This window comes from Rissa tridactyla, chromosome 20 (assembly GCF_028500815.1).
Source record: "Rissa tridactyla isolate bRisTri1 chromosome 20, bRisTri1.patW.cur.20221130, whole genome shotgun sequence".
Taxonomy (NCBI): domain Eukaryota; kingdom Metazoa; phylum Chordata; class Aves; order Charadriiformes; family Laridae; genus Rissa; species Rissa tridactyla.
This window is the reverse complement of record NC_071485.1, coordinates 5,855,235-5,868,129: the sequence shown is the minus strand read 5'-3', so window position 1 is coordinate 5,868,129 and position 12,895 is coordinate 5,855,235. Positions and strand designations below refer to the sequence as shown.

The 12,895-nt window shown below is 63.0% G+C and overlaps 2 protein-coding genes across 3 annotated transcripts in view; both read left to right on the top strand.

Annotated features, from left to right (window-relative positions):
- Positions 1-243: 243 nt before the first annotated feature.
- On the top strand, positions 244-4,672 carry EGR3 (early growth response 3). The gene is given in 10 exon segments (XM_054225020.1): positions 244-510; positions 1,568-1,818; positions 1,820-1,933; positions 1,935-1,973; positions 1,975-2,097; positions 2,099-2,299; positions 2,301-2,366; positions 2,368-2,532; positions 2,534-2,573; positions 2,576-4,672. Coding segments are annotated over 10 exon segments (1,200 nt in total). The 5' UTR covers positions 244-356; the 3' UTR covers positions 2,623-4,672.
- A 4,869-nt stretch (positions 4,673-9,541) lies between these two features.
- Positions 9,542-12,895, top strand: part of BIN3 (bridging integrator 3) — a 45,177-nt gene continuing 41,823 nt past the window's right edge. The window contains exons 1-2 of one of the 2 annotated variants that reach the window (XM_054180750.1): positions 9,546-9,590; positions 11,515-11,691. In XM_054180750.1, coding sequence (XP_054036725.1) covers positions 11,690-11,691 — 2 coding nt within the window. In that variant the 5' untranslated portion in view covers positions 9,546-9,590; positions 11,515-11,689. Of the gene's footprint in view, positions 9,591-11,514; positions 11,692-12,895 lie in introns of both variants that reach the window. The other variant, XM_054180749.1, reaches the window with a different exon arrangement.

The following is a 12,895-nucleotide window of genomic DNA, read 5'->3' as shown; positions in this document are numbered from 1 at the left end:
AGCGAGCGAGCGAGAGAGAGAGAGGAGGGTTAAATCCTCCCACCCGCTTCTACAACCACATCTGCCAGCCAGATCGCCCCCCCACCACCACCCCATCCCCCCCGAGGAAACACCACCAGGGACCCACGGAGGACAGCACACCGCCACCCCCCCACCCCCACCCCCCCCCCGCGCCCCCTCCTCCGCCGCCACCCCGGCTCTCCCCCCCCCCCCCCCCCGCCCCCCTTTTCCCCGGTCCCCCCCGCCCCAACTTTTTTCTCTTGCATGATTTCCCTCGCACGGATTTGCCACTCGGATGTTGTTTCCTCGGGAGCTGAGCTCGGAGCCACGTTGAACCAGCCTTTTCCTCCAGTGCTATGACAGGCAAACTACTGGAGAAGCTGCCGGGGACCATGAACACTTTGATGAACCAATTGCCTGACAATCTGTACCCAGAGGAGATCCCCAACTCTTTGAATATCTTCTCCAGCAGCAGCGACTCGGTGGCTCACTACAACCAGATGGCTGCAGGTAAGGTTTGGGGGGGGGGGGGGGGGGGGGAAGGAAAAATGGGGTAGAAAGCGGGGGGGGGGGGGCGGTGGGGCGAGGAGGAGGACGCCGTGGGTAGAGTGTCATGGAGCCTCGGAGGGAAGGGAAGAGCTGGGGCTGTGGGGAGCGTCGTCGTCCCCCCTCCCCACCACCACACCACCACCACCACCCCCCCCCCCGCACCCACCCCACCCCTTTCCTCGCCGTGTCTCCGCGCCGATCGCTGCAGCGCTGCTGCCGAGCCGCCGCCGCAGGTACGGGGACGGCGGCTGGGCTCCGTGGGGAGGAGAACACGGCGTGGGGGGGTGGGGGACACACGACCGGGGGGGGGTGGGGAGACGGCCAGGTCGTCCCCCCCCCACACCTTCCCCGGGATCCGCGCGGGTGCGGAGGCGCCGCGGACACGCGTGGCCGCCCCCCCCCCCCCCCCCGCCTCCCCGCCCCGAGCCCCGCAGCGGCTCCCCGGGACGCGGCGCCGACTTTCCCGGAGCGTGGGGGTTTTGGGGAGGGAGCCGGGGGGGGGGGGGCACACGGACACACACAACAGGCGGACATGGGGGGCACAGGTGAGCGCCGAGGGCCGGGAGGGGGCTCCCCGCCTGTCCCGGGCTAAACCGATCCCCCCCCCCCCCCGTGTTTCTCTTCGCCGGGGCTCGGCGCAGGGAAGGCGGCGAGTCGGTAACGGCGTCGGCGGGGGCTGGACGGGGAGGAAGCCTACCTGTAACCGCAGGTACCTCCTTCCCCCCGCCCGGTGTGTGTGTGTGTGCGCCCCCCCCCTCCCCCCCCCCCCCCCCCCCCCACCGCGGGGGGCATCCCGGCTGGTGGCGGGGGCGGCAGCCCGGCCCCGCATCGCCGGGACCCCCGGTAGGCAGCGCCGCGGGGCGGGGGTGGGGGGGAGAGGAAAGCAGCGAGGGGGTAGGAGGGAGCGGGGCGGGGGGGGCCCGGAGCATCCCCCGGTGCATCCCCGGTGCTCTCCCCCCCGGGGCGGTGCGGGCCCCCCCCCCGGCTCACCCTGGCCCGTTTTTCTTGCACTTTGCAGATAATGTTATGGACATTGGCTTAGCGAACGAAAAGGCCGGTCAGGAACTGTCCTCCTATTCGGGGACTTTTCAACCCGCCCCGGGCAACAAGACTGTCACCTACCTGGGGAAATTCGCTTTCGACTCGCCCTCCAACTGGTGCCAGGACAACATCATCAGCCTGATGAGCGCGGGCATCCTGGGGGTGCCGCCGTCCTCGGGCGCGCTCACCAGCACGCAGAGCTCGGCGGGCAGCATGGGGCCGCCGCAGGGGCGAGGTGGACCAGATGTACCCCGCGCTGCCGCCCTACTCCTCCTGCAGTGACCTCTACCCGGAGCCCGTCTCCTTCCACGACCCCCAGAGCAACCCCGGCCTCACCTACTCCCCCCCAGGATTACCAGGCGGCCAAACCCGCCTTGGACAGCAAACCTCTTCCCCATGATCCCAGACTATAACCTCTACCACCACCCCAATGACATGGGCACCATCACGGAGCACAAACCCTTCCAGAGCTTGGACCCCATCCGCGTCAACCCGCCCCCCATCACCCCCGCTGGAGACCATCAAGGCCTTCAAGGACAAGCAGATCCACCCGGGTTTCGGGGGGCTGCCGCAGCCACCCCTCACCCTCAAGCCCATCCGACCCCGCAAGTATCCCAACCGGCCCAGCAAGACGCCGCTCCACGAGCGGCCCCACGCCTGCCCCGCCGAGGGTTGCGACCGCCGCTTCTCCCGCTCCGACGAGCTCACCCCGCCACCTCCGCATCCACACGGGCCACAAGCCCTTCCAGTGCCGCATCTGCATGCGGAGCTTCAGCCCGCAGCGACCACCTCACCACCCACATCCGCACCCACACCGGCGAGAAACCCTTCGCCTGCGAGTTCTGCGGCCGCAAGTTCGCCCGCTCCGACGAGCGCAAGCGGCACGCCAAGATCCACCTCAAGCAGAAGGAGAAGAAGGCCGAGAAGGGTTCGGCCGGGCAACCCCCCCACCGCGCCCCCCGCCGCCGCCGCCGCCGCCGCCACCTCGCCCCCCCGTCGCCCTCGCCCCCCGCCGTCACCACGTGCGCTTGAGGGACCGCGGGGAGCGGCGCGGTGGCACCCCATCTTCTCTCCTGCCCCTTCGCACCACTCCGGGGGGGGGGTGTCTCACCCCACCGGGTTCAGGATGCCGGAGCTGGGGGGGGGGCTGTGCTGCACGGGTCCGTTTTGCCCGCACCCCGGATTGATTGGGGGCCAGGCTGCCCGCACCAGGATCCTGCCTGCACTTGGATCGACAGCACCCGCACTGCCTGGATCCCGGCTGCCAGCAACCCGCACTGCCCGGGGGCTGGGTTGCCCGCACCCGGATTGCCCACGTCTGGGCTACCCGCACCCGAATTGCCCACACCCGCACTGCCCGGGTCCCGGCTACCCGCACCCGGATCCTCCTGACCCCGCACCACTCGGGTCCTGGCTACCCGCACCCCGGCTCACCCGGATCCCTGCTTTCCCGCACCCTGGTGCCCGGATCCCCTGCTTCCCGCACCTGGATTAACCCGCACCGCCCGGATCCCGCCTGCCTGTACCCGGATTGCCCGGAGCCGGTTTTCCCGGCTCCAGCCCGCCCGGATCCCACATCTCCCCGGCTCTCCCCGCACCCGGCTTGGCCCGGAGCCGGGTTGTAGATTCCCGGGGATCCCGACTGAGCTGGATCCCAGGTAGCCGGCTCCGAACCCGCCCGGTTCCCAAAGGGGTTGGGCTGCTCAGGATCGGGCCCTCCTGGATCCGACTCTCCCGGTTCTCCTGGGGCTGCTCAGGATCGGGCCCTCCTCCTGGATCCGACTCTCCCGGTTCCCCTGAGGGTTGGGCTGCTCAGGATCGGGCCCTCCTGGATCCCCACCCGCCCGGGCGGGGATGGATGGATGGAGCCGATCCGGCTCCTCTCTGCCCGGCCGGGCCCGGATCCGCCCCCCCCCTGCGCCCCCCCTCTCCTGTAGTTCCCCCTGTGTGTCCCCCCCCCGCAAGCACCGGTTCCCCGCGGCGGAGGTAAGCGGGCTCGGGCCCCCCCCAAAGCCGGGCTGGCGGGGGCGGGGGGCGGCTCTGCGGGTCCCCCCACAACTTCGGGGGGCGGCGGGGAGCGATATCCCGGCAGCAGCTTTTTGGGGTTTGTTTGGGTTTTGTTTTTTGTTTTTTTTTTTTCTTTCTTTTTCTTTCTTTTTTTTTTTCCCCAGCAGAAGGGAAATTCTTTACAGAAATGCAGAAAAAAAAACCAACCACCAACACACCCCAGTATTTTGCTGAATACTTTTTATAATGTGAGATATTTTTTATTTTATTTTATTTGGTCACTTTAAACCAACCAACCAACTACGGAGGAGAAAAAAATCAATTAGTCCTCTATTTTATTATTTTATTATTTTTTTTTTCCTTTCTCCTTCTGGTATGTGCATGTCATTGCATGACTGCTCTGATTTTTTTTCTTCTTTTGTTTTAATAAAACTGTGCTCAGACATTTAAGCTAAACTAAGCAAAAATAATAATGACTTTAAAAAAAAAAAAAATCTTTGTTGCCAAAAGGTCGTGCTATCCAGGTTTGATGTCTGCATGTGAAAAAAAAAAAACAAAAAACAAAAAAACAAAAAACACAAAACACATTAAAAACGTACAAAAAATAAAGAGAAGAGAAAGAATGCAGTCTAATTTATGTGAACCGAAAGGAACAGAAAAAAAAAAAAAAAACCACAATCAGGTTTAACCACACAAACCTAAGGGAATGATATTTTTTGAAAGACTTTTGTATAAAGTTGAGTACTTAGAGAAAAAAAAAAAAATCATACCAGATGTAATATATTTTGTGGATGTTTTTTATTTCTTGGATTTATAGTACCTTATACTAAGGTTAAAAAAAAAAAAAATTATGCTTGATATTGTGAAAAAGGTGATAATTTTTCACACACATTTCATTTGCTCATTTGTCATGTTGTAATGCAAATATGATAGTTAATGCATACAGCATTTTTAAGGGAAAAAATCAGAAATATTGAACTGATGTATTGTTGTACCATTTGCACTGTGAGCAAATGCTAATGCAGTAAATATATTGTGTTTGCTGACAATCAAAAGCTGTAGTAAATATCTTTATTTTACCTTGCTTAAAAAAAAGAAAGATCTATGTTGGTTTGGAAAAAAAAAAAAAAAAAAAGTCTCTGATATGGAAGAGGGGGTGTTAAAATGGCTTGAAATGTGTAGGGACGGTGGGTGCTGTGCCTCATTACGGGCGACTTTGGAACCTGTTTGTATATATATATTTTTTTTTCTAGTGTTGTATTTTCTTAAATTTTGGGGGGGTTTTGTATGATTTTTTTTAAATTATTTTTTTTTTTTAAATAACCCAACTTTTTTCTCAGCACCCTCCCCCCCCCCGCCCCCTTTCCTTCTCCTTCAGTTCTCTTCGCAGGACACCGTGTCGAGACCCAGCCCGGCCAGGATGCAGGGCGACCCCCGAAGGCGACCGGCTCCCCTCCTGGTGTCCCCCCCCTTTTCCCAGCCACGTGGAGAACACAGTGCGCCTTAAAGTGTCGTGTGTCCCCCCCCCGCCCCAACCTCCGCAGCCTTGGCTTGCCCCTTGACCTTGCGTCTTATTTCCCCCCCACACACCCCGGGCTCGTGCCGTCGCCGCCGCCTTGACCCCGGCACCGGTTCCGCCAGGGTTTGCGTCTGTCGGATAACGGTGGGCCAAAGAGGATCGCGCCGCTTCAGCCGGTAATTAGCCCCCCGCGCCTTTCGCCGGCCAAATGGCCCTGGGTGGAGAGCGGAGAAGGGATTTTGGCCGGGCTGGGTCGCTCGGGTTAAAAAATAACTCGTCGGGTTTCAGAGCTGGAGCTTGTACGGAGAAGGGAATGGGATGAGGCGAGCGGATATTCGGAGAGCGGGCGCATGGGTGGGCGGCCCGCCATGGTTCAATCCTTCCCTAGGGACGGGGCTGGAGCCTTGGTTTTCCTGGAGCTGGGACGGTGCTGGAGGATGATGAGGGTCTGGGGGTCTCCTTGGTGCGCGGGGGTCCAGTTTTACTGGGCTGGGACATGACCAGGGTGGTTGAGTGTCCCTCAAGCTTCCCTTTTCCCCAGGGCTCGTTGGTGGCCGGTGTTGGCATCGTGGTCTTTCCCGGCATTGGCATTGTGGTCTTTCCCGGTATTCCCGGGGTTTAGTGGTATCAGCATCGCCGTCAAATTTCCCTGTTTTTCAATTTGCATCCCGGAGAGGAGCTGCTGCTCCCGCCATCTCTGCCCATCCCAGGGTTCCGCTGAACTCCCCGGCTTGGAGAAGGTTTAATTTCGGGGGGAACCTGGGGGCAGACGGGTGCCTGGGGGCGGCCGCCTGGTGACTCCTGGCACGTCTGGCCCTGGATGGGGACCTCGTGGCATCGGGGGAAATCGGCTCTGGAGCCCACAGGCGCTGCGTCGGGTGGGCTCCTGCGTCCCCCGAGTGGATTCCCCGGGTTGCTGAGCCATCGGTGACCATTAAGACGAGGCCGGAGCGGCTGCCGGATTCGGCGGGGGGGCAGGAGGGGACGGCGGGGGCTGCCGTCCCATGGCGCGGGGTCAGGGTGAGCCAGGGCTGCCCTTCCCCTCGGTGCTCTGAGCATCTTGGAAGTTCCCGCAGTGATCGGGGGCTGCGTGTTGGTTTTGGAGCCCACCGGTCCCCCACGGCGTCCCCCTCGCGTGGCTCGGACAAGCCCCAGGTGGACGGGTAGGAAATGGAACCACCACAGACACGGATGATGGCCCAGGGAGAGCCACCACGGTCCCCAGCATCGTCTGAGGGGTGCTGTGGTGGTGGTTGCGCCCATCTCTACTGGTGGCTTGTGGTGGAATATGTTGGAGATGGTGGGCATGGGGCAAGCGGTACCATGGGAGATGCCCTACCGGCATCACCGTGCCATGGTGAGGAGCCACCCAACATTGCTCCAACACTTTGGGCTCCTTCACTGCGGGCGAGGAGGAGGGAAGGAGCCCACCAGGTGTCAACGGGGCATCCTGACCCCCGGTGCCGGGCTGGGGGACCTGCTCTGCCACCCGGGCACAGGCGTCCCACCAGGCAGGACCCCCCCCCCCGTTGCATGGAGCAGGAAGGTGAGGAGCACCCTTGGGTGGCAAAAACGCGTGGAGCGCGTGCAGCACCTTGCACGAAAAATGTTGGTTGCTACGGAAACACGGCACTTTCCATCCCCGTTCTGGGCTATCTGTGTTCTGGGGAGGAGGGAAGGGGCTTGCCAGTCACGTACCAGCTCAACACAACTTGCTGCCTTTCCCTTCTCGACGGCGGGCTCCGGGTTCCAGAGGAGGCCACCAACGCCTCGCTCCTCTCCGCTGAGGGGTCTTGGAGGCTTTGCAAACTGTTATTGAAAACCCAAGAGCTCTCCACGGGATGGGATTTGCTTCTGAGGAGGAGCACCAAGAGCTGAGACCCCCTCCCTGGGATGGGAGCGACGAGGACCTGCACCCAGAAGCTTCCGGTTTGCAGCTGGTAGATGTTGATGGTGGTGGGATCCCTCCCAGATCTTTTCAGCCTCCAGCCACCGGCTCAACCTCTCCCACTGCCCCAGCAGGAGACAACTTCTGCAGAAGGTCTGGATGGTGTCTGGATCGCCCGACCCCTCCTGTCCCACCCTGTGCCAGCGCCACATGGATCTGTCCCCCCTGTTTCGTCCCCATCTCTGGCTGGGGTGGCAGGTCCCACCTCCGCTCTCAGCAGCATGTTTCGGAAGAAGGGCCCAGACTCGCCCCCACGGCACATGCCAAGGCGACATGCGGGGCAGAGCCTCCACGGAAGATGCTCCCCAAGCCCCGTGGCCATCAGGATGCCCAGATGCCAGGACCTGCTTGTCCCAGCTCTGCGCCAGCCCTTCCCCACTGTCCCTGAGGTGCTGGCGTGGGGCACCAGTGGGGACAGTGGTGGCCGGGAGCAGCAGCGTGTCCCGGCTGGAAGCAGGAACCGCCAGCAAAACCTTCCCGACACCAACCTCCCTCCATCCTTCCTCTTCCTCCCACCCACGCCTCGGCCCCGCTGGTTGCCCACCCAGCCCTGTGTCCCCCCCGCCTCGCTAATCCCCTGTCCTCACCGGTGTCGGTAACACCTTCCCAGTTTAGCATCATCCTCCCTGGCTGTAATTACCGCGCTGTTTACCTCCACCTGCTAATTGATAAAGCCACCCCTGGCGCCAGTCCCGGGCCTCCTCCCCTCGGCCCCGTGCGCTGGCACGTGCTATTACCAACCATGGTGTCACCAGCACCGAGCCCGCTCCCCCCCGCAGGACGTCACCCCAGGGTTGGCGATGGGGGTCCGGGGGCACCCAGAGCTCAGGGGGGCTTTGCTTTGTCTCACGCCCCTCAGTCACGGCTGGTGGGGGCTGATGGGGACAGTGCTGGGGACATGGGGGTGCTTTTCGGTCACCAAAACAGCTTTGCTGCTCCCCCCGCCCAGCCTCCTGGAGCTGGATTTTGGGGGGAGGGGGGTGTCTCCCCGAAAGTGGGTGCTCCTGCCCTTCCAAATGTGCCACGCATCCATCCCCGCTGCCTTGTCCTTTGGATCCCCTCGGCGGGGGCAGCCCTGCCCCTCCCCACACCTTCGCCTACCCTGGGGTGCTCCCGGGCACCCCTCGCCCACCTTAGGATGCCCCTGGGCATCCCCTCCCTGTGCTCGTGCCCACTCCAGGGTGCCCCCAAGCACCCTGTGCCCTTGCTCACCCTAGAGTGCTCCCGGGCACCCCCTCCCCGCACACTCACCCACCCCAGGGTGCCCCTGAGCATCCCCTCCCCTTATCCTTGCCCACCCTGGGGTGCTCCCAAGCACCCCATACCCTTGTGTACCCCAGGGGCCCTCCTGGGGAATCCCTTGCCCACCCCGGGGTGCTCCTGGGCACCCCCTCCCCATGCTCTTGCCCAACCCAGGGAGCTCCTGGGCATCCCTTCCCTTTGCTCACCCCAGGGATGCTCCCACGCATCCCCTCCCCAAGCCCTCACCCACTCTGGGGTGCTCCTGGGCATCCCCTCGCCCACCACAGGGTGCTCCTGGGCAACCCCTCCCCACATCTTTGCCCGCTGCAGGGTGCTCCTGGGCACCCCATGCTCATGCCCTTGCCCACCCTGGGGTGCTCCTGGTCACCCCTCCCCATGCTCTCGCCCACTCCAGGGCGCTCTCAGGTGCCCTCACCCATCCTGGGGTGCTGGTGGGCATCCCCTCGCCCACCATGGGGTGCTCCCAAGCACCCTGTGCCCTCACCCACCATAGGGCGCTCCTGGGAAACCCCTCCCCACACCTTTGCCCACCCCAGGGTGCTCCTGGGCACCCTCACCCATCCTGGGGTGATCCTGGCCATCCCCTCGCCCACCACGGGGTGCTCCTGGCCATCCCCTCCCCACGCCTTTGCCCATCCTGGGATGCTCCTGCTCACCCCTCCCCATGCTTTCGCCCACTCCGGGGTGCTCCCAGGCGCCCTGGCCCACCCTGGGGTGCTCCTGGGCATTCCCTCGCCCACCTCAGAGTCCTTGGAGCACCCTGTGCCCTCGCCCACCCTGGGGTGCTCCCGGGCACCCCCTCCCCATGCCCTCGCCCATCCTGCGGTGCTCCTGGCCGTCCCATCGCCCACCCTGGGGTGCTCCCGGGCGCCCCAAGGCCATGCCCTCGCCCACCACAGGGTGCTCCCAAGCCCCCCTTCCCCTCGCCCACCCCGGGGTGCCCCTGGTCACCCCTCCCCTCGCCCCCCCCCCCCCCCCCGCCGGTGCTGCCGGTTTTGGGGGGCCCCGCGGTGGTTTTACTCCAACCCCCCCGGGCTCCGTTCCCGGGGTTTTGCACCGAAACCGCACGATTTTACGGAGTTTTCCCTCCGTTTCCCCCCGCCGGACGCGGCCCGCTGCCCTGCCCCGTGACGTCACGCCCCCCTCCCCGACGTCACGCCCGGCGGGGTAACGCTCCTCCCCGACATTGGCGGCGCTACCGGAAGGGGCGGGGAAAAACGCGGCGGCACTTCCGGGAGCGGCGCGGCGGGGGACGATGAGCTGGTGAGTGCGGGACCCTCGGGCCCGGCCCGTCGCTGCTGGCACCGGCCTCTGCGGCTCGACATCGCCCCCGCCGTCCGGCACGCCAGGCCCCGGCTTCTCACCGCCGGCGCTGCCGGGCCTGGCGGCCTAGGGGGGCCCCGGGGCTGGTCCGGCGGGGGACCCGAGCCTGGCCCCGGTGCTGGCCCCGATCAGGCCCCGGGGCTGGCCCAGCTGGAGCCCCGGTGTTGGTCAGGGTTGGCCCCGGGGCTGGCCGGGCTTGGCCCCGGGGCTGGAGCGCCTGGAGCCCCGGTGTTGGTCAGGCTTGGCCCCGAGTGGGCCCCGGTGCTGGCTCGGTGGGGGACCCAAGCCTGGCCCCAGTGCTGGCTTCAAACAGGCCCCGGTGTTGGTCAGGCTTGACCCCGGTGCCGGTCCAACAGGGACCCCAGTGCTAACCCGAGCTTGACCCCAGGACTGGCTCTGGGCCTGGCCCCAATGCTGTCTGGGCTTGGCCCTGCCTGGTGGTGGCCTGGTGGGAGCCCCACTGTTGATCAGGCTTGGCCCTGAGCAGGCCCCGGTCCTGGCCCGGTGGGAGCCCCGGTGCTGGACCAAGCTTGGGCCCTGTGCTGGCCAGGCTTGACCCCGGGACTGGCCCCAGGCTTGGCCCAGGGGCTGCTCTGACAGGAACCCCAGTGTTGGTCAGGCTTGGCCCCGAGTGGGTTCCGTTGGTGGCCTAGCAGGGGCCCCGGTGCTGGCCAGGCTTGGCCCCGAGTGGGTCGCGTTGGTGGCCTAGCAGGGGCCCCAGTGCTGGCCCCGAGCCTGGCCCCTGTGCTGGCCGGGCTTGACCCCGGTGCTGGCCCGGCGGGAGCCCCAGTGTTGTTCAGGCTTTGCCCCGAGCGGGCCCCGGTGCTGGCCTGGCGGGGCACCCAAGCCTGGCCCCACTGCTGGTCCAGTGCTGGCCCCGCTGCTGGCCATGCTTAACCCCGATGCTGGCCCGGTGTGGGCCCTGGTGTTGGTCATGGTTGGCCCCGGTGCTGGCCCAGCAGGGGCCCTCATGCTGGCCTGGCTTGGCCCCGAGCTTGGCCCTGGTGCTGGCCCTGAGCAGGTGCCAGTGCTAGCGAGGCTTGGCCCTGATGCTGGCCCCGAGCTTGGCCCTGGTGCTGGCTGGGCTTTACTCCAGTTCTGGCCAAGTTTGACCCTGGTGTAGCTGCCCCAAAGCTGTCTCTGTAGGTACACACACGGCATATGGGTGTCTAACGGATGCGCTACCGGGGGGCCCCTCACCTCTACCGCCAGCAACTGCTGCTGGTCCCTCCCCAGCCTTCGTCCCGGGTACGGGGAAGCACCACCGAGCCCCTTCACCCCCCTGCCCTCCCACCTCCCCATGCCTGGGCGCTGTTGCGGGGCAAAGGGTTTGGTGTGGGGAGTCTCCAAAGGTCCCCAGCAGCTCCGTGAGGCTGAAACACTGTAAAACCAACTTCAGTCCCATTGAAGTAAAGCTTTTTTTGGTAAAAAATCCGCATGTGTTTGGATCGGACTTGTGAAAGGCTCAGTTTGGATACCCTGGTGTCTTTGGTGTGTTGCTTCTGCACGTCTCCCCACTGCTTATTTAAACTAATTATATTAGAAATTAATCGTGACTGCCCTGCATGGTTTCTCATCCCGGATGGTCCCGTAGAGCCAGCGCCATTATGAGAGGTGAGGGATGTGATGGTTTAAGGAGAAAAAGGCCCTTCCCTTGCCTGGTGCCCTCAGGCTGGGTTCGCCAGGGCAGGCGCAGGGTGAAAATTGAAGATTTTTTTTTTTTTTTGGGTTGGGAGTGGGGAAAGTTGCGGTCTGGAAATGTACTTCAACAACATAATGACGCGCACACAGGTGCCTATTAAAATGGGGCCTTTGGGTTAAAAATACACACTTATCCACTGAGTTCATTTTTGTTCTGCTTTAGTCATCTCAGAGCAGCCACGATTATAGACGGCGTTGGGGAACGAGGGTCTCGGAGCCACCTTTTGCCCTCTTGAGCTCTGCGGGCAGCATGGCCTGGGGGCTGCTTTTGGAAAGTTCCAGCCAGTGGAAGAGACCTGTTCCGCTCTCCTGGTCCAGGAGGGGCTGCAGAGACGAAAATGTAAGAAATAAATATTCCCTTCACATGATGGATGTGGAATAATTTGGGTGCAGAGTGACAACGCTTCCCCTCTGTGCTTTCCAGCGTCCATCCAGCCACGCTGCTCCTGGGGACCGTCTGGTGGCTTCTCTGCGATACACGTGTCTTTTGCTGAGAAATTGAGTGGTTTTGCCCTTTGCTGGGGAGGAATAAAAGGTCATTGCCGGAAGGCGGGGGGGTGTGTGGTGGAAATTGATGCTCTGCTGAAATCTGAGTCTCCTCTTTCTTCCCAGCAGCGTCAGTCCTTCGGCGTGTCGGGGCTCCGCTTACGCGCGGACGCGAGGGGCTCGGACCCGGCAGCGTGTCAGGGACACAATCGCTCTCAGTTCGGTTTCTCCGCCCGGCTGGCCCTGCCAACCCTGCTGGCCGATAATTCCCACCCTGGATGAATTGCCCTATTCATGAGGCGGGGGGGTCCGGAGTTCAGGGCCGGGCTCGGCGTGACGTCCGCCTCGCCGCCGCAGCGAGGGGTTACGCTCCCGGTGGCGGTAACAAATGCCGGCGTGTGTGCGGGGGTCATGCCCTGCTCCTCAAACGTCACAGTAAACCATGTCCCTGATGCCGCTGCTCCGCAGTCCCCGCGGAGGCAGCGGGCTTTGTCCCAGCCCGGCGGGGCGGGAGGTTGCTTTGTGCAGCAGAGCATGTTTGCTTAGTTTGCACGTGCGTCTTTCTCTCCGGCAACGGGCACCGTTAAACCCGGGGCGTCGATTAAAACCCCTTTTTTTAGGGGTCGGCTGTCGCAGCCGGTCAAGGGGATGGAGCTTCGTCCTCAGCCCTGTCCTGCAGACCATGTCAGGGAATTATGGAATGGTTTGAGTTGGAAGGGACCTTAAAGATCATCTTGTTCCAACCCCCTCCGCCATGGGCAGGGACACCTCCCACTAGACCAGGTTGCTCAGAGAAGCGGCACGTAACTCTGCCTTCAGTTTTCCTTCTGTACACTCGTTACCTTAATTAATATTTTGCGAAGGCCTGCGCGAGGCGAAAGGGCCATGAGGCTGTTTGCAGGCGGGGTGGTAGATGCCTTGTTGAGTTGTGCGTGGTTATTTCTTTGCTTTCCCTGTCTCTTGGCGAGTGCTCGGTGGGTCAGAGCTCCCTGCGCCGCATCGGGACCGGGAACAGCAATGCCCCTTGTACCAATGCGGGAAAACTTCGCTCCAGAGGG